Here is a 25,830-nt window from a genome sequence, read left to right as displayed (position 1 = left end):
TAAATAGGTCATTCTTGAGGAAGCTGTGCATGTACATGTGTGTTTTATTTGGCATCTGCCTGCAGGAACAAGAGGCCACAATCAGTTCATACCATGCATGATGTGTAGGCTTAATTTTCTCTGCATTGTTGTCGAGAGAAATGATAAGCACTGGGCTGGGCTTAGCCCAGCCTTTACCTCTACAGGACTGTTGATGTTCACACATGGCAGTAGTGGATACAGCAGACAGTCAGATTTTTTAGAATTTTCATATCTGGTTGTTGGTTATAGCCATTACTAAATATTTAATTACATAAGCCCACAATTAAATTTTATTAAAGCCAAGGCAATAGATTCTCAAAATTCATTATTTTCAGATTACAATTTTTTTCTTTTTTTTTTTTTTTTTTAAGATTTTACTTATTTATTTGACACAGAGAGAGAGGTCACAAGTAGTCATAGAGGCAGGCAGAGAGAGAGAGAGGGGGAAGCAGGCTCCCCGCTGAGCAGCGAGCCTGATGCGGGCCTCGATCCCAGGACCCTGAGATCATGACCTGAGCCAAAGTCAGAGGCCTAACCCACTGAGCCACCCAGGCATCCCCAGATTACAATTTTTACGTTATTTCAGTTTACAATTTTTTACTATTATTTCTATGACCGAGGTTATTTACATCTATTGAATCTGTATGGTGGAAATGCAACATAGCGGTGTGCTAACGGGTCATCCCTTCCCAAATCCACATTGATGCTTAAAAGGGAGAATATTAAGAATGTTTATACCATGGAAATTAGCAACTCCTCATATCAGGATATTTCTCATCTATGTATTGAAAAGTTGTTATTAAACATTTACTAACATTCCTCTAATATGGTGTAATTTTAGACTGAAGAAACACTGCTTTTGGGAAATGCAGTATTAAAACTTTCCCGAGGAAGCCTGGCTGTGTAGACTCTCTTATATGAAGCAGGCATTTCCTTATGTGACAAACTGATGTTTTCATTAGCTCAAAAACAGAAAATGAAATGAACCTTTGCCTGGAGAAGGGAGAAAAACTCTAGGGGAAAACAAAGGAATCCATCCTTGAGGTTTGGAAATGGTCCAAGGATCCTGGTAGTGAGGAATATTCTCACTCCACAAGCAGAAACACAGAAGTCAAGTTTGGGCCTTTCTGCTCCTCTCTCCCCCTCCAAACAGCCATTATTATTATTAGCAAAATCATGCTAATCACTAGTCTCTTTTATGCTTTGAGGAAATTGGGGACACAGTGAGTGTTAAAAGCAGCTGAGAGAGTGTTTGGCACAGTTGTGAGGTTATTGAAGTCATCGGTAGCAGAGGCTCGAGTTAGCAGCAAGAGAATAAAGCCAGAGTGCGGGGATTATGGAATTTATTCCAGATTTTAGGTGTTTTATATATAAAAATAAAGTAGAAACTAATTTATAATCATAAACTCTTGAGACAATGTGTGCACATATGTGTGTGTGTGGGCACACATTGATATAAAATGTTTACTTTATGCATATATTTATTCTGTACAAACACACACAGCTAGGTACATATATTTGTAATATATATACATATTTGCAATAAAATAAAATAGCACATGCAATGTGTGATAAATATGAGGACTGGGATGAGATAAGAAAGGTTTATTATGAGAGGATTCTTTTGTTATGCCACCTGGGGTTGAGGTATTGTTAAGGAATACTATGTCATTTTCTAGAAAGCAAAAATCGTATTTCTTTAATTATATATATATTTGATTAAACATTGATCTGAGAGGAAACTATTGCATATGATGACAATAAAGAACTGTCATGAGAAATTTATTCCAAAAGTAAAACAGGGTGCCTGGGTGGTTCAGTGGGTTAAGGCCTCTGCCTTCAGCTCAGTTCATGAGCTGAATAAATAAAATCTTAAAAAAAAAAAAGAAGAGGGTTTCCAAATTGACTGAAATTCACTCCAGGATAAACTTATTATTTAAGAAAATTCATTGCAGGATGGAAGTACAGTATACCTACTAGCTTGTTTGTTGTTGTTGTTGTTTTGTCCCTTAGCTACTTAGGATAAAAATGCATTGTTTTACTTTTTTTTTTTTTTAAGATTTTATTTATTTATTTGACAGACAGAGATCACAAGTAGGCAGAGAGGCAGGCAGAGAGGCAGGCAGAGAGAGGGGGGGAAGCAGGCTCCCTGCTGAGCAGAGAGCCCGATGTGGGGCTCGATCCCAGGACCCTGAGGTCATGACCTGAGCGGAAGGCAGAGTCTTAACCCACTGAGCCACCCAGGTGTCCCTGGAAACCCTCTTCTTATAAATGTAGGAATAATGGTCTTCTCCATTATGGATCATTTTCAAGTCCTTACTCTTTCATTAACAATATTAATGTTCATATATTTTAAATACATTTCTAAATTCAGTTAGTTCTGTTTGCTAATATTCTGTTTAGAATAATTGCATCTAAATTGATAAGTGGGGGCGCCTGGGTGGCTCAGTGGGTTAAAGCCTCTCCCTTTGGCTCAGGTCATGATCCCAGGGTCCTGGGATGAAGCACCACCTTGGGCTCCTGCTCAGCCGGGAGATTGCTTCCTCCTCTCTCTCTCTCTCTCTCTCTCTCTTTCTCTCTCTGCCTGCCTCTCTGGCTACTTGTGATCTGTCAAATAAGTAACTAACAATCTTTAAAAAATTTTTAAAAAAATAAATTGATAAGTGATCCATAGTTCTTTTGTTTTTGTTTTGTTTTGTTTTATTAACTTGGATAAATGAAGAATGTAATTTCTAAATCATTTCAACCTCTTTAGAGTTTATATATGTTCATTTATCTTTTTTGTTTTTCATATTTTTCTATTCCCATAATTAAAACTTTTATTTTTAAAAAACATTTTATTTTATTTTTTTAAAAAACATTTTAAAACAGTGTGCATGACTTGATTCCATATATGCATTTATGTAAAAATGGATTTGTGCATATATAATACACAGAAGCTGAAATTGTACTGAAATGTACTTTGAATAAACTTTCTTGCTACTTTTATTTTTTACTGTAACTACAAAATGCCAAACTTAGAAGAGTATGCCTATCTTATGTAAAAATTTTAACACTGAAGGAGTAACAAAAGTGGATAAACTAAGAACATCAGATTTAATTCTACCCTATTTTGAGATACAATTATTTTCTAGCTCAAGAAAATTACCTATATGGGACACAACATGCAGTATAAGTTAGGAGTGGGCAATTATAGGATAGGTGGGAGTCATTAAAAGAAAAATATAACTTTATGTTTTACTAATTTTTTAAAAAAGATTTTATTTATTTATTTATTTATTTGACAGAGAGAGATCACAAGTAGGCAGAGAGGCAGCTTTCTGCTCTCTGCTGAGCAGAGAGCCCGATGTGGGACTCAGTCCCAGGACCCCGGGATCATGACCCGAGCCGAAGGCTGAAGCTTAACCCACTGAGCCACCCAGGCACCCGTATGTTTTGCTAATGTTTAAAGACAGGTAGCATATCTGCCTTAAACAAATGGTTAGTACTGGAATTATGTTTGTGAATATAATTGTTCTATGAATTTGCCAATTCCTCCACCTTTCCTCTTCTGGCATTAGGTTGTGTGGGTATGCTGCATTTTCCAAAATTCACAATAGGCCTTTTTATCTTTGTGAAGACCTATAATAATATAATATAATACCTGTTTGTTATCTGAAAGAAATGGAGGAGGATTTTCACTTACACACACACACACACACACACACACACACACAGAGGCCATTACTGTACTAACATTGGTCTTTTGTGAAAGAAAAGTGATAGAATATAAACTTTTGAAAAGCCAGGGACACTCTTTACTTTAGGCCATTTTGACTCAAAAGGTTTCATAGGAACTTTCTACTTTTTGGATAGTGGGATAGCTTTCTAAACCCACGTTTGGTTTTAGAAAGCAGCTGAGAATGACTGGTGTATCTGGGGTAAGCGGAAGAAGAGACCACAGGACCTAGAGCATCTGAGGTTTATTCCTTCTAGTGCCTCAGAGAGTTCAAGCTACAAAATATTATCTTTTGCTTAAACACATGGGAAACAGAAACAAAATAAAATGTTAAGTAATTAATATATAATAAAAATATAACTCACATATTACAAAATTATTACTGTCCACGTATGGTTAATGCATGTAGAAAATCAAATCATAACTGGATGTCACTCTATTCCTTTACCATAAGAAATTACTCCAATTTTGACACGTAGGAACTTGTTTATTCCTCATAATAGCCCTATGAAGTTGGTATTATTAGCTCCTGGCCAAAACTCTATGTGTGATCTTTCAAGCTTGACCGCAGGCAACTTAAAAAGCTTTACCCTGGCAGGTCTCACACCCTACCCACACAGGACTTGGTGCACAGCCAGTGCTGTGAGTCTGGGGAAAACTCAGGAGCCCCTAACAAGCCATGCTCTTAAGCATAGCTACTTTACTAGATCAGTTTCCTCCACTCATCAAATGCCTTAAAAAAAAAAATTATTTATTTGACAGAGAGAGAGATCACAAGTAGGCAGGGGGTGGTGGGGGGAGCAGGCTTGCTGCCAAGCAGAGAGCCCGATGCAGGGCTTGATCCCAGGACTCTGAGATCATGACCTAAGCCGAAGGCAGAGGCTTAACCTACTGAGCCACCCAGGTGACCCCATCAAATGCCTTTGACAGAGGTCCTCCTCAGGTGCCTTTGCTGGAAAGTCATGGGTAGAAGTGAACCCTTAAGACCCTTTTCTTTACTCTGACTCAGTACTCAACTTTTCCACTCTTAGTCCTTTTTTCTCTGCCTCCAACCTGCCCTCTGGCTCCTAGATCCATAAAATTTCATAGGCCTTTCTTTGGGGCTCCCTCAGCAGTTAAACAGTTCCCCATGTGTGAACTGACCAATCTGATCCACCTGAGCTCTCTCGGAGCTCTTCTGTGGGGGAAAATGGGCAGTGTGGGAGTTGAGGCTTTCTTCAGCTCAGCCTCTTGCTTATGCTATTGGATTAGGTAATTGAAAGCTTGACTGGTGCCTTCTTATTGGTTCTTTGTCTTAAAACCCTGAAATCTAACAGCTCAGCTCAGCTCTGCTCTTGACACTCTCCTCTAATAGATCCGGAAATGGAGGTAATGAGAGCTTAAGTGACCTGCCTAAGGTCAAATAACTAACAAGAGGCAGTGCGAGGTCTCAAACAACCAGTTTGGTGCCATTCTCTTGACTACACAGTCTTCTTGGCAAATAGTGTCTGATACTATCTTCTGATACATTCCCATTTGTTTAATTTTTCAAAGGCAACTAATATCTATCATTTTGACATTCTAATGGTGATGAGAGTGATTAGAAGTACTCCAAGCAAGTGAAACATCATTTACTATATGCTTTTTTCAGTCTGAATAGTAGTTTATTGAAAAAGCCCCACTGATAAACCTATTCAAGTATATTAGAATGTTCGGTAAATCTTGCTAGGGATTTCTTTAATAAAAAGGACACTCATCCCTCTCGTACCTTGCTAAAGTTTAGATTGAGATACCTCTAGTATTTTGGAAAAATACAATTCGGTTAAAATCATTCCTAAATCATGTATTTTTAAAGGAGTGTTACTATTTTAAAATTTCTTCTCTAGACACACCAAACCTTTTCTTCATTATTCCAATTATAGTCCAAAAGTTACGTCAATGAAAAGCCAGGTTGTTCTTGAAAGGATTTTGCTTTTTTTGCATTAAGAATTAGTATTGCACAAAAAGCCAAGACTGTGGTAATAAATACTTTGCAAAATATCACCTAAGAATCAAATATTATTTTAAAAAAGAATAAATAAATAAACAATATACATTATATTAATATGTATTAATAAATAATATAATAACTAACTAAATAAATTTTATTTATTTATTTCACGGAAAAAGAGAGATCACAAGTAGGCAAAGAAGCGGGTAGAGAGAAAGGAGGAACATGCTTCCTGCTGAGCAGAGAGCCTGATGTGGGGCTCGATCCCAGGACCCTGAGATCATGACCTGAGTCAAGGCAGAGGCTTAAGCCACTGAGCCACCCAGCTGCCCCAAGAATCAAATATTCTTAAATTCTTTTCAAAATTGTATGATTTGTAGATTTGCAAGTACTACACTTGTAGGGCAAATCAGTCTACACTGAAGGAAAATCTGACATATGTATTTTTTCTTATAAGTATAGTAAAATAAAAGTAGCACACAAATATAAATGGCATGACATAATTATATAGTTATAAATGAAATTAGGCACACAGATGTAGGTTGTCATTTTTTACCTGAAAAAGACTGAAAATGAATAAGCTGCCTTACTGTAGATTATAATTCTTACATATAAATGATGGATAAAGTATTTAGATTCATCTTATTTTTTTATTTATGAACTGATATATTTCATCTATTTGTCTATTCAGTATAAAAATTTTATCCATCCGTTATGTGCTAAAATAGGGCAAAATGATGACTTGGGCCTTGTCTTCAAGGACTTTCATTTTAGAGTAAGAATGCTAGATTTCAGGACTGCTCTTTATGGGGTTACAGGTGAAAAGTTACCTAATCTAGCCTATAGAAGAGAGCATTTCTTACAAGAGATAACAATTAATGAGTGTCTTAAAGTATGAACAAAATTTAGTCTGGCAAACAGAAAAGGAAAGGCAGTACAGACAAATAAATTATAAGAACTCATTCCATTGTAGAGAGAAATAAGCAGGAATCTGCTAAAAACTCCAAGCCTTTGGTTTTGTTAAGAATTGACCCCTCCCCCCACATGAGTCAGTTACAGCACCAGGGTTTTTGGACAGGGTCATGGTTAGCTATGTATTAAACAGAGCTTTTGGTGGCACTTTGTCAGGTGGATTTGTCAGGACCGGAGGCAAGGAGAGTAGTTAAACACGGGGGCTCTTAACCAGGAGACCTGGAGACCCTAAAGGGCTTAGGGGATATATTTAGGAGGTCCTTGAACTTGAATGAGGAATCCTTACATTATTATTCACATTAATCTTATTAAATATAGGATTTTTATCACTTATGAAGATAAGTGTACCTGCTTCACTGTGATGACTAGAAACTATAGATGTATTCATACTGCATTCCAGTTCTGATGGGTATCATAAGATTTTTTCTTTTTTTCTTCCTTCCTTCCTCTCTTCCTTCCTCCCTCCTTCTTCCCTCTCTCCCTTCCCCTTTCTTTTTTTTTCTCTTCTTGCAGTAAAAACACACAACTTTAAAATCTACTGTCATAACCTTTTTTTAAATCAGATTTATCTACCCATTTATTTGAGAAGGAGAGAGCCAGTGGGGTGAGAGACAGAGGGAGAAAATCTTCAAGAAGACTCTCCACTGAGTGGGGAGCCCAACTCCATCTCAGGACCCATGAGATCACGAACTGAGCCAAAATCTAAGATTGGGATGCTTAACTGACTGAACCACTCAGTCATAACCACCCTTGTCATAACCATTTTTTGTATACAGCTTAGTACTGTTAAGAATGTTAACATTGTTGTGGAATAGATCTACAAATTTTTTTCATCTTGCAAAACTGAAACTCTATACTCATTAAACAGAAATTCCTCATTTCCCAATTCTCTCAGCCTCTGGTAACCACATTCTTCTTTTGGTTTCCATGAACTTGACTACTTTAGATACCTTTTGTAAGCAGACATAGTCTTTTTATGACTGGCTTACTTTGCTTAACAAATGTCATTCATGTGGCAACATGTCATAATTGCCTTCTCTTTTTAAGGTTGAATAATGTGTGTGTGTGTGTGCGCGCGCGTGTGTACCACATTTGTTCATGCATTCCTTCATCAATGAGCATTTAGGATATTTCCCCTTCTTGGCTATTATAAATAATGCTACTATAAAAATAAGTGTGCAAATTATGCTTTGAGACTCTGCTTTCAATCCTTTTGGATATATACCATGAAGTGGAGTTGGTGGATAATATGGTAGTTCTATTTTAATGTTTGAGGAAACTTCATACTATTTTCCATAGCTATTTTACAACTTTGAAATGCCACAATGGTGCAGAGAGGTTTCAAATTCTTCAAATCTTCACCAACACTTTGCATTTTCTATCATTCTGATAATAGTCATTCTAACTGCTGTAAAGTGGTATCTCATGGCTTAGATCGGGATTTCAAATCAAAGTGATGGGGCACCTGGGTGGCTCAGTTGGTTAAGTGGCTGCCTTTGGCTCAGGTCATGATTCCAGGGTCGTGGGATTGAGCCTTACATCGGGCTCCCTGCTCAGCGGAGAGACTGCTTTTCTCTCTCCCTCTGCCTGCCGCTCTCCTTAGTTGGGCTCTGTGTGTGTGCGTGTGTGTGTGTGTGTGTGTGTGAAATAAATAAATAAATAAATAAATATATTTTTTAAAAAACCAAAGTGATCATCTTTGTATATCATCTTTCAGGAAACACCATTTGAAGTCCATGTCCATTTCTGAATTAGGTTGTTTTCTGTTGTTGAGTTGTAAAAGTTCTTATATAGTCTGGATGTTAACCCCTAGTGAGATATACAATTTGTAAATTTTTCTCCATTCTGTTGGTTGCCTTTTCACTTTTTTGACCATGTCCTTTGATGCACAGAAGTTTTTAAGTTCGGTGTAGCACAATTTTTCTATTTTTGCTTTTGTTGTCTTTGCTTTTGGTGACAGCTCCAAGAATTATTGCCAAATCCAATGTCATGAACATTTTCCTCCATGATTTCTTCTAGGAATTTTATAGTTTATAGTTTTGTGTTTAGGTCTTTAATTCATTTTGAGTTAATTTCTTCCATTTAGGGTAAGATAAAAGTCTAAGTTCAATCTTGTACATGCACAAATCCAATTTTCCTGGCACCGTTTATTAAAGTGATTATTTTAAAAATAATATTTAGGCCTATCACAGCTACAAAACTACATTGCCTATTAATTTTACTATTATATATTTTTAATTTAACATGCTAATAAAGAAGCATATTACCATATCACATAATTATTTTTAAGTATGTTGATAAATGTATTTCAGTATAATTAATTTTCCTTGTAATCCTTTAAAATTTATTTAATGGATTTATTTATTTTTATGCATTTATGATATAAAATATTTCTTTGTACTTATTTATTAATTTTAAATTAATATAAGAAGGAAGCTATTGGTTTCACCAGACGGCACAGGGTTCGTGGACTCAAAAATTATTAAGAATTCAGAGATGATTTCAGTAACTCAGACAATGGATGAAGACTTGAATTACAGCTATGGCAATGTTAAGAAATATGTAAAATCAAGAAAAAGGCAAATTCAGTATGATTTAATGATTAAACAAATGCCATGAACCAAGAAGAAGGAGAAGTCTATGGTGACCACCAGGTTTTTAACTTTGGCGACTGATTGGGTGACTGTAGTTCTGGAAGTCCTCACTATAGAAGCTGCACTTAAAACCCTGAGGGAAGGGGTGCCTGAGTATCTCAGTTGGTTAATGGTTTAACTCTTGATCTCAGTTCAGAGATTTCAGAGTCGTGAGTTCGAGCCCTGCACTGGTCTTCGTGCTGGGCATGGAGCCTACTTAAAGCCATGTGGTACCTGTTATCATCCACGGGGAGAAAGTAGAGGAAAAAATTCAGTCAGAGTGAAACCAGAATTCAAAGACCAGAGAATTCATTATTTTCAGTTTTGGTGTCATGCAGTATATTTAATGTATCAGCAAAGAGAACTAGTATGTAAAGGATGAAACTTCAGTAAGCAATTGGTGGTTAATTTGTAAAGGACCAATTGTTACGACTCTACTCTGCATTTATAATTTTTGCACCTGCAATTATTTGCATGCAAAACAAATGCAGCTACAGTTGCCTAATTATAGGCACACCATCCAAAATTGCCCACAAATAACAGCACAAAGAGATGCCATCTGTGAAAGTGCAGCAACCCCCCAGACCTTTCCTCTTCCACATCCGGTAAGACTTCCCTTCGGCTTCTCTCTTGGGCTTCATTCTTGCCTGGTCTCATTCAGGCATTAAAAGCTGGTCATTCTAATAAGCTAAGTCAGTAGCCCTTTCCTCTTATGCATCCACTATAATCCACATCCCCAAATATAAAATAAACCATAGTATGGGCAGACTGAAAATGGAAGCCGTTTCTGAAGCACATCATTTGTCTTGTTAGTGTGAACAGATTCAATGTTTTATTCACATGTAATTTTACAAGGTAGGCAACTTGAATGCTGTAAAGATGAAATCTCATACAAATTTCTACTCAAAGGTGACAAGAAAATTCTGTTACTCTACTTTAAAAAATTTAGCCATTTATTAAAAACACAGCTGTCAGTTTGGATCAAATACATTCATATTTCCCCATTATATTATTAGGGCCATCATGAAATTTAATAATTGTCCCTTGGAGTTTGATTTCCTACAAAAGTGTCATAACACAATCAGCACTATTGCAAATAATTATCGAACTGTGTGAAGACATTTATGATTTCAGGCGGGAAATATATAATAACAGATGAGAAATATAAAACCCAGGTTAACACTTGATAAGGATTCTGTTCTCATACAAATGTCAGTAGTAATAAATGTGGGGACCACATAGCCTGCTTTATTAAAGTGAAACAGGTTCCAGGCAGAGTAATTTTGTAAAATTTTAATTATATAGTTCAAATTATACTTGCTTATCATTTAATCATATTAAACACTCTGAATCTGATAAATCCTCTGTGATAGAAACAATACACTTGAAGCATGAGAAATTGGGTAGTTTATTAGGCTAATGACTAACACCAGAATGTAACATATAGCTCTTTATGAAATCTGTAATTCTCCATTCTATTTATACTGTTTGGAATTGTCATGAAGTATTACCATAAAGGTTTCAGGGGCAAATGGAGGCTTAGGAGTTTTACAGTGTTCACCATTTTTTAAAAATTTAAAACATTATAGTGAATAGCAAGGTTTAATTTTGTCCTACCACATTTTTCTCAGTGGTACATGGGTCACAAAGAACCGAAGCAGTAGTTAGACACCAGTCTTAAGTTTATGGACAATTGGGCAGATGTTTAAATATTTAGACATTGGAATGCTTAGACATTAGAAATATAGTAAAGTTTTTAGATTTAGCAAAAGAAGTCATGTTAAGGAAATGAGAATTTATAAAAGGGAAGTTATCATACCAAAAGGAGAGCTAATAGAAGATTCTTCTCTTATATATAACTGAACATTTTAATGGCTGCAATCAAAATTCAAAATATGATTAGTGACATGATAAACATAAGCTGTTTGTTTTCACAAGAAGCAGAAGAACATTTTGAGACATTAAGAAAGATAATGTTACTCACATCCTGAGCTACCATTTGTTGACACCAGAGTCAGGTTGGAAGGCCATGGATTCCGAACAATATCTTGCCAATGAATTGTGTCTGTGTAACAAAGAAATTTGTTCTGGTCTACATACACTCCACCATTAAGGATTTCTGTATTAAAACAAACAAACAGAGATCTTGTCAAACTTTTTGTTGATGATAAGGTAGTCAATAAAAGTGATTTATTCTTAAAGTGTTTTCAATGTTAAATTAGAGTCACATTATTAATAGCCAAGGCACCTTTTATAATATCACTTAGTCATATAAATTAATTATAGAAATTGGGAAAGATTGAAAAATACAAAGAAATACAATCACTCATAATATAAATACCCAGAGAAACACTCTTCATATTTGGTATAGAAGTTTTCAGTCTCTTTCCTTTTTTTTTTTTTACTCTGAAATTGGAATAACATTGAATATAATATTTCATAACCTGCTAGTTTTAATATTGGGTGGTGAGTATTTAATGATAATTAAATATTATTCTACATTATTTTGAATGAAACTACAATATGCTACAGTATAAATTAAATAATATTTATTTAACCAGTTCCCTCTTTTGGCCATTTAACTTGTTTATCTCTCTTAAAAAGATTATTAGTCCATGTGACATTGACTGGAGTCAGTAGGAAGTAATTAAAACAAAATGAAAGCTAAAATTAATGTTTCAATTTCAAAGAAATGTTCTTTGATTCTCTCAAATGGAATCAATAGAATTGCCAATGATTCTTTATGAACAACAGAAAACTATAATAAAAACCCAATGGCTCATTGCAACAATGGCAGGACCATGGGACAAAATACACTAAAGCCAATTTTTACTTGATTCTCTACTTCACACTGGCCTTGATCAGCTAAGTTGTTCAGTGGCTGATAGTATATATAATTCTCTTGCAGATTGCTTTAAGTTATCTGGGGAAGTGGGGAGATATTCCCTCCAAAAGTACTATTTTTTTTTTTTTTTGAAAATACCATCCTTACTACTTGAAGAAATTGGTTAGAAATACTCATAGCAACTTCCTGCTCAATATCCACCACATTTTCCCCTTCTACACAATAGAAAAACAACTTAAGAGAAATTAAATCTCAGTCCATAATACCTTGTTACAAGTAACAAAAACAGTTAACAGTAATTTATATAGATAGAGGATAATTTTTCTCACATAGGAAACCTATAGGAGATAGTGGTGTCCATAGAACCCACATCTGTTTTGTGTGTTGGTTTTATTCATTACAGACACAAGAAGGTTGATGTATCTAAGTGTCTTTCCGAACTCAAGGCAAGCTGAAACCAGAAGAGCAAGCAAGAGACATCTTCCTACTGAGGCTCTGACTTTCTATTTGGGAAGAGATGTTCTCCCCAACGATTATGTAGGCATTTTCTTGGCCAGAACGGTATCCCAGGAGCATTTGTACTATAAGGGAGGCTGAGTAGACAAATTGCTACTTGAACAAAACTTAAACAACCAAGACTGCTAGTGAGGAAGAAGAGGAACATGAATAATAAGAAGGCAACTACTTTATTTCCCATGATGGCCTCGAAAAAATAATCTCTTGTGCAGTATCCAAAGCTAAACTTTTAAGAGTCACCTTAAACCAAGGAGAGAGATAAAAGAATGAAAGGAACACGTGACACCATAAGAGGAGTATTTGTGGAAGAGAGATAGGCACATCTCAATTGCCTTATTGCCTTGTGTGTATAAAATGCACCAGATTAATATCGACATCACAGGGCTTTCCACATTTAAAATCACTCCCGTTCTCATCATTGGTCCTTTCACTGACTATTGGTTCCATTTTCTCAGGTGAGGAAAGAAAAAAAAAGAAACAAAAAGAAATTAGATCATCTTTCTACTTCTAAAATCCAGTTCATTATTTTTCATGACCTAACCATACAATCTTCATCAAAGCAGAAAGGAGATATAAGACATAAGAAAGATTGTGAAAATGGATTTCTGCATTAATGTTTGGCATTTAAGTTTCTATCTATGAAATGTGACCATCTCATACTAATAGCTTTCTCATGAGACATTAGGTGATGCTCTTCTGCTCTAAAGATAATTCTTCATTAGATGGCAAGAAAGGAGATTTTGACTGCTATCCAGGAAATGAAGGTTATTTTTCACTCTACATTTGGAAAAGTTCTACTTTAAAAAAAAATGTGAGAAGAAAACATAATAGCTCAAATATTGTCAAAAGAGTATATTTTTCAGGACTCACATTGTAATTCAAATAGTTCATATTGAAGGAACATAGTATCCATCTCTAACTTCCTATCTAAAAATATTCAAATGGAATCAGATTATATTACACTGAATAATAATCTCATCAAATCCCTTCAACAATATTAATCTGCTACCAATGCTGACATTTGTTTCTCAGAAATATGCTGTTCAAGAGCTTCATTTATACTTGGAAAAGGATTTAGAAAGGAGGCAGTAAAAATTCAAGTATAATCTTACATGTTAAAATTTCAAATTAAGACTACAATCATGATCAGCTTGGATAACACCCTAAATTCAAAGCCAGCATCTGCTAGCAATTCTGATCAGGAAGATATATAAACTTCTAGTATTTATTGATGGATTTATAAGGCACATTTAATCTATTTGTGTATGTGTCTATTTTCCCTGAAAATAGTCCTTTCCTTTATATTTGGCCTAGATTATACTCTGATGGTGAATGTCAAACACTATAGTCAGAAAATGAGCAATTTATTGACATTTATAGAGGAGTTTTAACATATACTTTACCTTACATTTATTTATCAATTTCGTTACCTAAATATAGGTAAGGAAATGTTAATATTGTACTAATTCTTTGGTGTAGTTTATATTGATCTTATAACTTCATGCAATTTTTTGAGAGTTTATAACTTTATGCAAATCTTTTTTTTTTTTTTTTTTGAGTGTGTGCACATAGGGGTAGGGTGGGTGGAGAGGCAGAGTGAGAGGGAGAGAAAATCCTAAACGTGCTCCATGCTCCACATAGAGCTAAATCTCTGGATCCTCAGATCATGACCTAAGTGGAAACCTGAGCCACTCAGGTGCTCCTTTGTAAACATTAATTTAATATGATTTGTGGTAAAATATTCAGTTAGATCTATTTCTAAACTAAGAAAATTCTAGAGGAATATATTGACCTTTAAGAAAGTTGTTAGAGACACAGATTATTTCCTGGACAAAATGGATCTCTAATGTTTTTGACTATTACAGCTTGGCTGCATTTTTAGGTTAGAAAGAAGGATTAGAAAAAGAGAAATGCTTGGTAAGATATTTATCCAAGAAGGTATCAGGAAAATGTCTGGTTATACTTTAGATCTATCTTTACCAAGAAACAAGAACAGTAGAGTTGTCACAAGTTCTATGAAAGGCTTACTGGATCTGTGTTACACCAAGACAGTTTCCCTTACAGTGATTAATAATTAAATTTTTAAACCATGGCCAAAAAAAAAAGGATTTCTAATTCTAGGTAATATAGAAAACAAGCACAAGTGTAACTGACATTCAAATAAAGGTGCCCAAAGCCTAGAAAAGTGAAAGGACTTAAAGAATAAGTAAATGACCTCAGGGTAATCCCATCTATTGTATTTCACATCCACTGTAGGAAATAGGTCAGAGAAAATTAAGAGAAACACATGTAGATTCTTGGTCATTGTAATAACTGCTGGAAAAAAACTGATTTTTTTATATAATAAAAAAATTCTCAGTGAGTTCACAAAATTGTCTTTTTTGATAAATTTCACAATTAAATATGGTAAGATATATGAAATATGATATTCTATGAAAAATATTTAACTATTTAAAAATTCTGCCAAACACTTAAATAGGTTTGAGTATCAAACATTTCCTATTAGATTAATGCATACAAGTTAAGTAAAAAATATGAATCCTTTTGTATGTAGAGTAAGTAATTTGTAATCCATACTATTTTCCCATACATCAAATTTAACATATATAGCACATAGCTTATAACAGAAATACTAGATTAAACTCTAGGAAGGCAAGGAATATTTTTCAGTTCTGTATCTATATCAAACCTGAAGCAATAGATAATCAACAAATATTTGTTAAATCAAACTTAAAACACAAAAGTAACGTGGAATTTGGCACCATCATTGATCAATTAACTTCTGTTATATCTTTTAATTTTGAATTCCAACCAAATCAAAGTAAAAACGAAAGTTGTTTTTTTCCTTAAATGCTCTGTAGTTTATCTCAACTGGTTCTATATTTCACTATGTCAGAGGTCATTTCTGTTTTGGTCAAAACTATATCCCCAGAGTCTGGCATTATGCAAGGCAGAAGCTATTATCACTATAAATATTTGTTCTATGATATCAAATGTAATAGCCTGATTATAGAAAAATATATTTGAGTAGACCAATACACATATATTTTGAGTATATGAAAAATATTTTAAAATAGAGAATTTTGAAGTGGAGTTTTTATAAGCTGAAAGATAAATAGCTTTTATTATATAAAATGCTCACAATTGAAAATGTACAAAATTACTGCAAGCAGTATGTTGGATATTTATAAGTCACATTTAGACATTTTCATCAGTATCCCAAACCTATCTTGCAAATCAAATTCAGTATTATTTTTCATGTGAATAATGATGATTTTGAGCTATCCTGGACACAACAAATTTCCTCAAACCTGTGCAAATTACCTAGCATATGTTACATAAAGTCTAAGAGCATGTTTTTTACATTGAATTATAAATCTACCTCATATTGTTCCTTAAACTATTTTCTAGAACAGTGTAAAGTGCCAATATGACATTTAAAAGAGAACATAAAGTACTTGTGTCTTAGTCTTCCAATCCAAAAGATTGTCCATTTGACTATTTCTCCCCTTGATTTCCCATTTGCATGAGTCTAATAAAGAAGGAAATATTTATTTTATTTAAATAAGTTCTTTTGTACTCTTCATTTCTTTTCAAATGCTAGTTATTACAGTGAATTTGGGGATGAGTGACCATTATGAGAATCGTTGACATTTTACAAATATATTCTTTCAAAAGAAAATGTGATAAAATACTGAATCATGGCTTTTTTTTCCCCCCCTGCCTGGTATGAAATAGCCTAATTGTGATGTAGCATCCCTGCTGAAAATATATATTAATATGACCTCCTTACGTAATTTAAGAAGTTGACAAAATTGCTTTGACCCCATGCACAATTTGTAACTGTTTCATAAATAAGATTGAATGTCTTTCTTTCTTTTTTTCTTTTTTATAAAATAAAGATAATTTTAAATGCAGTTACTCATATTCCACTAGAGTCTACATGATTGGTATCAACAGTAAACATTTTACTACTACTCACAAAGCTACCAAAGATAATACAAGAAAATCAAATAAGCAAGAATGAAATACTTAACCTCAATCCCTGATTGTATATCTAAATGTCTTATTTTGCATGGCCCATCTGCATGTCAACTGTAGAGTTAAAATAATAATATAATAAATAAAGATTAGAGATATTGCACTTGTCTAATTACTGTGGGAATGTCTGGCTAATCCATACATCAGAATTATGTTGCCTATCAAGCCAAAGGTCACAATCAAGAAGTCAGAATCCAAAGTGGCAAAGCCCCTTTTCAAGATAAAGCTATAGGATGCAGTCACTGGGTTTTCTCAGACATAAAGCAATGTATCTTTCTTACTGTCATCACCTTAAGCCACACAAGTCTGTTGGCAGATAATGATACAAAAGTAATATAGCTCACATCATCCACCTGTGATACTTAATACATCATCTCTGGAATGGACTTGGTCCAGAGATTCCTATATCTTTCCCAAACCCAGACCTTTCAGCTGGGAGCACAATGAATTGCTGCTACCCCACTGGGTCAGCCCTCAAGGTTCATTATTAATAAGCTGAGACTCTAAAGGCTAATGAGAACCGGGTGCTTGCGGAGACAATGGCTCATTCATCATCAATCAAGCTTTGAAGTTTTTATACAGATGATTTAAGGAGAGTTGAAGTGTGCAAAATTGAAATGTCACATTTGTATTGGGAGTGGGGAAAGGGTGATAATGTAAATCAGTGAAGTAACCTTCTGTATTTCAGCTCAATGATCAGAGTCAAAAGCTCATGGATGCGGATACTGAATGAATGCTAGGAAGCAACAGTGGACAGTTTTCCGATCTGAGCAGGAAATTTTAAGAAGAAATGATTAGATTCAGTGGCTGAAAATCAGCTTAAAATAGAAAATAATGGCAAAAATATCTTGATTTCAATTGCATAGAGCTCAGTAACGCTCTCCATAATGTTCCAGTGTAGAATTCTTAGCTCTCATTATGTTTCAGCTTGCATCTTAACTCTGAGAAGTCTACTACGACCGTCTAGTTTGTAGAGGCTAACTGTCTGTAGCTCACATAACACTGACTTATCTGAACCATTCACCTGACAGAGTGAATACTAGCCCACTTTCTTTATCCTTTTGTGTACTTGTCTTCTCTCTCCTGTTATAGATCTCTAGAGGATAAGATGCATGACATACATCTTCCTGTGACCTTAGTGTCAAAAAAAAGTGTCAAGTACATAGTAGAAATTCAAATGTTTTTGATGACTGTAACGACAGTAACAACACATCATGACTGATATTTGTAAGGCAGTTTTTGGTTGCTGAACTGTTAGCCTAATGTAAGTCATATTTCCTCTTCATATACTAGATAGTGTTCCCATTATGAAGTATATAAAACATTGAGTAACACTAGTGTAATCTTAATGTATTGATTCTTCCTACCTCTTAGAGAAGTAGTAATCTACTTAAACTCATTGATGTCTGGAAAAATTTTTTAAATAAGTTTTGCTTGTAATTGTCCTTAAATTGTGATTATAGGATTTCCCTTTCAAATTGTTCTCTTACCTCATCATATAATTCTCTGTATGTGCCAATATGTTTAATATTTACCCCTAATAATTTCTCCCAAACTTTTACTCACCCTGTATTTCCTTTTTTCAGTTAACATCAGAATAACATGCTGTGAAAGTCAAGTAGACTCCAAACTTGAGACTTAACCATTAATTCATTCATCTCTATATTTAATCAGTCTAATATCCTAAATAAAATTTCTCATAATGTCTCTTAACTTATCTTATTCTTTTTATACCTACTGCTATTCCTTAATTCAGCTTCTAGCATCTCGCAGAGATTCCACTATTTAAAAGCTAGTCAGTGGTAATAGGTATTGGGAGACAACAAGCAGTTTCCGTCATACTGACTCAAAATCTCCTTGCATCTTCTGGATACTTATAAAACATATATCTTGTGACTTCAAGAAATACATTATTTTTCAAACTTTTTCACTAAAGCATAACATATACACATAGATGTGATCATATCAAATGCAATCCATTTTTACAAACTGAACACACTTATGTAGCCAGCGCCCAGATCAAGAAATAGAACATTCCATCACCACAAAAGTCTTTCTTATGCTTTCTTCTTCACATCACTCCCTCAAGGAACTTTTATCCTGAGTTTGAACAAAATCACTTTCACCTTGTTTGGTATTTTTTTTTTAAATGGAATAATACCATATGCATTCTTTCTTATTTGACTCCCTTTTGTTCAACACTATGTTTATAAAATTCATCCACATTGTTCATTTTCATTGCTGTATGGAATTGAATGTTTTATTTGTCCATTCTATACTGATGGGCATTTGAGTGTCTTCCACATTTGGGCTATTACAAATAATGCTCCTATTAACATCCTAGAACATGCCTTTTGGTAACCAAATGTGCACATTTATATTGCATACATACCTAGAAATAAAATTGCTGGACTATAGTGACAAACTGTTTTTCAAAGTGTTTTTTACCAATTTATATTCCCATCAGTGGTATATGAGCAGCTACTTGCTTCTTAGCCTTGTTTAACCCTGTTTCTTTTTTTTCTTCTTTTTTTCTATGTATTTCATTGTAGACATTCTGGTTGGTATAATGTGGTATCACTTTAATTTGCATTTCCCCAATGATTAATAATTGTAAACTATTATTTTAATGTTAATTACCTTAATATTATTATTTTTAGTAATATTATTTTTAAATGCAGTTTTCATAGGCAAGAAGTTTATATTTTATTTGAAAAAGGGTCTACCAATGTGTGAAACACTTACAAAATACTGTGGAAAACTTGATCTCTATCCAAGGTTATTAGTAAACACCTGAGTAGGTTAATGTATCCTAACTTTTAATTTCTTTTGAAGAGGATTTAATGTTTTGAAAATTGTATTTTAGGGGCACCTGGGTGGCTCAGTGGGTTAAAGCCTCTGCCTTCGGCTCAGGTCATGATCCCAGGGTCCTGGGATCGAGCCCCACATCGGGCTCTCTGCTCTGCAGGGAGCCTGCTTCCTCCTCTCTCTCTCTATCTGCCTGCCTCTCTGCCTACTTGTGATCTCTGTCTGTCAAATAAATAAATAAAATCTTAAAAAAAATTGTATTTTAAAATATATTGGAAATATATTAAAACTATATCAATAATTATATAAACAAAGGTTTAAGTATGAATTCTGAAAAATAGATGCAGAAGTCACAAGTAACTATCTGATACTGATCAACATAATTAAATGTATATAAAGAGAAAGAATGAAAAATTCATTACTTTTGCCATTAAAATAGAACACTTCTTACATAAAGATCAAATATTTTTATTCCCCTACCTAACAGAAAGCCCTCATTACAGACAACAATCCTCTTTTTTTTTTTTGACAACAATCCTCTTAAACAACTGCTCCAAGTTTCCAGGAAATATAATAGCTTTAGTAGAACAAATCAGCAGAGTTCAATGTTTTCATTACCAATAAGGGGGAAAGTCATATTAGTACCCAGAAATTATTTGTCCCTTTTATTTATAGGCTTTAATACAATAAGCTTGAGATACACTGCAAGGTCACTTTCAAATATCTCACCTACAATATTAGTTTTTATAGTTTTAATAACTCTTCTCACAATGTGTGATTTCCTCACTACTCTTTTAGAGTATTTCAGAAAAGTAGGATTTGTTCTGATGACAGTAATAATAAATAATACTGCTGTGTATCTTTGTTGCTGGCAAGCTAAGACTTGCAAATAAAAGATAAAGCAAGAGAAAGAAGAATGACTTAATCTTGTAAAATGATCTTATTTCAAACATCAAGATTGTTAAAAGGCTGTGTAAGAATCTTAAAAATAACAAATATATGGCTTTGGGGGCCAGATGTCCTTGCTAAAATGCCTATTTGTCAAAATGATATTAAAAATAATAAATAAAAACACTGTTTTACAAAATAAGGAAGTAAATAAGTCATAAAATAAGAATGTAGAGAAGCTGGTACTATTGAACTTTAAAAACCCACAATTATGTTCAAATTAAGTAGATTTTTTAAACAGAGTTTTAATCTGGAGAAAATCAGGAATAAATAATTGAATGCAAGTATCATCATTTTATAAAGCATTGGCTTCAAAATCTGGAATATCAAATACTATGGCAAAATAGAAAAATAGCTTTGGAGTTAGTTTGTATAAAGCTTTAAGTCAGTGTAGCTTTAAAAAATAGTATACATTACATACATATTATGCACATACATGAATTTTACATATGTAAAGTACATGAATCTTAAGCTCTATGTTTTTTATATATTCATGCACACAGTGTCTGTGCATCTATATCCCTGTAACCACCACTCAGAAAAAGACACAAAAAATTTGTCACTCCAGAAATTTCTCCTTACTCCTTCCCAATCAAGTCCCGCAAAGACACTATTCTGACTTCTAACACCATAGCTCAGTTTTTCCTGTGTATTAAGTTTATACAAGTGGAATCAGACATTACATATATTTTTTGGTTTCTATCATTCAAAATAATGTTTTTGAGACTTATTTACTTTGTTACCTGCACTAGTTATTTGTTCATTTTATTGTCCAGTGTTCCATTATATGAATATGCCACAATTTATTTACAGCTCAGTTAATATTTTAAGGACATCTTTGCTATTTTTATCTGTATGATTTCAGACAAATTAAAGTTTCTTTTCTACCATCTGTCAATTAGGAACAATAATATTTACCTTGCTGAACTACAGTGAGTATTGCAATTATGTATATAAAGCATCTGGTACATACTAGGTGCTCCAAAAAATGGTAGCTATTTCAAATTAAGTTATTTAGTTCAGGAACCTCCCTTACCCAAATCATTTAAAAATATATCTACACTGGGGCGCCTGGGTGGCTCAGTGTGTTAAGCCACTGCCTTCGGCTCAGGTCATGATCTCAGGATCCTGGGATCGAGTCCCGTATGGGGCTCTCTGCTCAGCAGGGGGCCTGCTTCCCTCTCTCTCTCTCTGCCTGCCTCTCCGTCTACTTGTGATCTCCCTCTGTCAAATAAATAAATAAAACTTTAAAAAAAAAAAAAATATATATATATATATATATATATATATATATATATATATATCTACACTGCCTAAAGCATGGATCTTTTGGGAGGCAAGAAGACCAAACGAAAACTTTTGAGAATCACACGAAATCTTGGTGAGTTAAGTTTGGTGCATACCGTAACGATTTTAGACCTAGGTATATTAAGCAAACATATTATTACGGTGTACTTCCAAATTTGATTAATAAAAAAATGTGATCATCTGTATTTCATACGGCAGAAATGTTTCTGAGAACAAGAACATAAGTTCTGTAACTACAATTTCTCCCACACAGTAATCCTGGATATTTAGTTAACATTTTGAGTCATTTCTTGTCATGTCTGTAACTACATTCTGTGACAACATTTAGAGCTGTTAGATTTCCCTCTGTTGGGTGTTTTGTTTTGTTTTGTTTTTAAAGATTTTCTTTATTTATTTGTGTGTGTGTGAAAGAGAAAGAGAGAGAGAGAGAGAGCACAAGCAGGGGAAGGAGAAGAGAGAGAAGCAGGCTCTGCACTGAGCAAGGAGTCGGATGCAGGACTTGATCCCAGAACTCAGGGATCATGACCTGAGCCAAAGGCACTTAAATGACTGAGCCACCTAGGCATCCCAGATTTCCCCTTGTTCACTTAGGTTGGTGCATAGTTCACAGGTCCCATTGATTCCGCTGGCAATTTCCCGGCAAGCTTTCCACTATTGCCATTGCACTTTAGAGAAACAAGGGTAAATTCCAAAGGACAGGGAGAGCTGAGCTCTCCTCTTCCGTTTCAAGAATCTGGCATTTTTACTGCAGTAGGATGGATTAATTAGGAAACAGGCAGCACTATTAAACACATCTCTGTAGCTCGGGGTTGAACAGGGACGTGAGACTGCTCCATGCTATTATTTAAATTTATTAAGCTTTTTTAAATTAAATCAATAAAATGCAAAATAAAAACTGATGTGTAACAAGCATTACTATAATGATACTGCTGGTTAATATAAGGAAAAGAAAGCCGTTACTCCTGAATAAAGACAAGATGTAATCAAATATTGTATTTGCTCAGAGATTTTAACTTTTAAAGCTAGATAGGTAAAACATCTGAAAAAAAAAAAATTTCTTCAGAAAGTACTTAAATGATTTCTAAAAAATCATTATATTCTATGGCTCCTAGAATGACCACTCTCATTTTTCCCCATTGTAAAAGTTATTATCATCTGGTGACATTCAATGTCATAATAAAATAGGATCCACGATGGCCTGGTACAGTTCTGTAAGCTTATCATGTCTTCTAAATTAAGATACATTCTTATTTTAGAATGCCTTCACTTCCCCAGGTTAATAAATGTGATTTAAAAATTATTTCAGGTATTTGGCTGCTCTTTGAGGCTGGATGTGAGGAAATGACTCAAGTGCCAATCTGCCTAACAACTTCGGATGAGTCAGTCAACTCCAGGTGCCAACGTTCAAGAAGAGAAGACTGATGGGATGTAAATTCTGCACAGGCTATGGGGTGAGACCGGGTAACCATGACTCCACGACAGATTACCTGTGGAGCTTCAATCACATTGCTTATTCTCCCCAAGCCTCCATCTTTTACCTATAAAGTAGATATTAATAGTACCTCTCTCCCAGGGCAACTGTAAGAAGAAGAGTTCATATATGTAAATGCTCACCATATTATCTGTTACAGAACTGATGTTCAATTGATGTATTATTATTATTACTATTAGGAAAATAAGAAAGATTCTCTGGTAAGAAAATTTCTTCTAACCTGCTTAACAATCTTTTCTGCTCCCTCTTATAAATACACTTCTGACAGAGCTAGAGATGGGTTATTGGGCAAAATTAGAATATATAGGCTTGTGCTTGCCTTTTTAAAACAAATATATTTATGTACTCCATTTTTAAAAATTATATTCTACTTATATGATTTTCAGATATTCTTTTAATAGTATATTATGGGTTCTGGACATCCATAAAATTACCTAACATCCTTAAATTCAGAGTTTTCTTTTTCTGGGTAGGATTCTAATACCCCAATGGCATAACAAACGACACACAGAGTGATTAAACACGTGCTGAATGCTTCACATATAGGGGTCAAGCTAGGATTCAAATGCCTGCATAGCGGTCTCCAGAGCCCATGGTTCACACCTCACTCCAGTGCCTCTTGGTCAATGCTGCCTTTATTTGAATATCTTCATAATGCAGTCTTTCTCTTAATCTTGATCCTATGAGGTAATTATTGTTAATTTTATTTTACATGTGAGAAAACTGAAGTTTAGAGAGGTAAATAACTGGTAGGAGTTCTAGAAAACCATGATTTCAACTCATTAACTGCTGAGTTGAGATCCTGCTTTTAAACTTTTTATTCTCCCATAATAAAAGGAAAGGTTGAGAAATTTAAAGAAAAAAATAAAGTTTAAGCAGAGGTGAGGTACAACTCCAAATTATATAATCTACTTCTAAGTATAATTAAGAACTCAGAGTAATTTCCCTGAAGTCCCTTTTGAAAATATTTTATTGAGTTGAAAGGTAAAATTATGCTTTTAGGGTATCTTTTCTACATGAAAAATTTTGCATTGAAAAAAAAAATCTTGGCTCTGTTAGAGATTTGGATTATATCCCAACCTCATCTTTGGAGGCGCATTCCTTTTGCCTCTGTCAAAAGTAGACACAGAGGAAAAAGCAGCACAATAAAATTTCAAGAATTCAGCCTACTTAAGGAAAAACCCTTCAATTCAGTAAAAAGGTTGAATTAAAGAAAAGAAAGAACGGCAACTTGACTATTTTCAAGTACTGTGGGGACTTCCTCTACACTTAGTCCTTGGTAGTTCTGCTTTAATGCATAGGGCACAATGATTTCTAATTACCTTATCCAAAATCATAGCCTCTGTAGAACCTGCCTCTACGTGCTTTGCAACTGTATTTCTAAAATATATGAAAATGTATAATTTAAATGTGTAGGGCATCTGGTTCTCTTAACCAAATCTGCAATGTCTTTTTAATGCTTTTTTCCCCTATTGTTGCTAAACAATTAATACAAAGAAATTTTAAAAATGAAGCATTCAAATTAGTGAAGTCAAATCAATGAAAGTTTATTTTAACATTAAACTCAATATCCTGAACATTTTAAAGGCAAGTCAGGTGAAGCTCATATGGTGGGAGAGGAAGGAATTCAAAATTAAAACATATGGTTAATGTCGCTTTCTCACAATGTCCTTTCTGCAGGTACACTTATTGAATTAAATTGTATACCACTCAATTGTAAAGAAGCTTGAGGTATCTTAAGGCATAAATTTTAAAATTTATCCTTCTTTATTTTTTTAATATTTTATTTATTTATTTGACAGACAGAGATCACAAATAGGCAGAGAGAGAAAGGAAGGGAAGCAGGCTCTCTGCTTAGCAGAGAGCGGGATGCAGGGCGCAATCCCAGGACCCTGAGACCATAACCTGAGCCGAAAGCAGAGGCTTAATCCACTGAGCCACCCAGGCGCCCCCTTCTTTTTTATTTGAAATAGTTAAATATATCCACCTTTAGATACATCTATCAGATAACTTTTATTTAAAATAGTGGAAAGAAAAACATAGTGGAAAAGGAGAGAGGTGATTTTATTTTTGAGTTTGGTATATTAATTTTATTTACATTAATTTCATAAATTTCATAAATGTTTTGAGAAAAAAAGAATATAAAATATTGTACATGGAAGAGGTTTTTTAAGCTTTTATTTATTTATTTTAAAGAGAGAGAGCCAGCAAGTGGGGGGACCAGCAGAAAGAGAGGGAGATGGAGAGAGATATCAAGCAGACGCTATGCTGAGCACAGAGCCCCACACCGACTCAATCCCAGGACCCTGAGATCATGACCTGAGCTGAAATCAAGAGTCAGATGCTCAACCACCTGAGCCACCCAGGCACCCCTACTTGGAAGAATTTTTATTCTACTTCTAACAAAAGGATATGTTCAATTTTAATTACTTCATTATCTTTCGAAGTATAAAGACCTTAACTAAAATTTTCTCACATATAAAATCGGCACATATTTCATAGATTATCTTGTATGCATTCATATTCTATGCCTAATTTATGTTGTAGGATGTGTTTATA

At 34.3% G+C, this 25,830-nt stretch overlaps 1 protein-coding gene across 1 annotated transcript in view; it reads right to left on the bottom strand.

The window, feature by feature from the left end:
* Nucleotides 1-25,830, bottom strand: part of ERBB4 (erb-b2 receptor tyrosine kinase 4) — a 1,180,328-nt gene that overhangs the window by 376,355 nt on the left and 778,143 nt on the right. Inside the window, exon 4 of the mRNA XM_059168147.1 lies at nucleotides 11,298-11,432. Coding sequence (XP_059024130.1) covers nucleotides 11,298-11,432 — 135 coding nt within the window. The remainder of the gene's footprint in view (nucleotides 1-11,297; nucleotides 11,433-25,830) is intronic.

Source organism: Mustela lutreola, chromosome 3 (genome assembly GCF_030435805.1).
Source record: "Mustela lutreola isolate mMusLut2 chromosome 3, mMusLut2.pri, whole genome shotgun sequence".
Taxonomy (NCBI): Eukaryota; Metazoa; Chordata; class Mammalia; order Carnivora; family Mustelidae; genus Mustela; species Mustela lutreola.
This window is presented reverse-complemented; position numbering and strand designations above follow the sequence as displayed.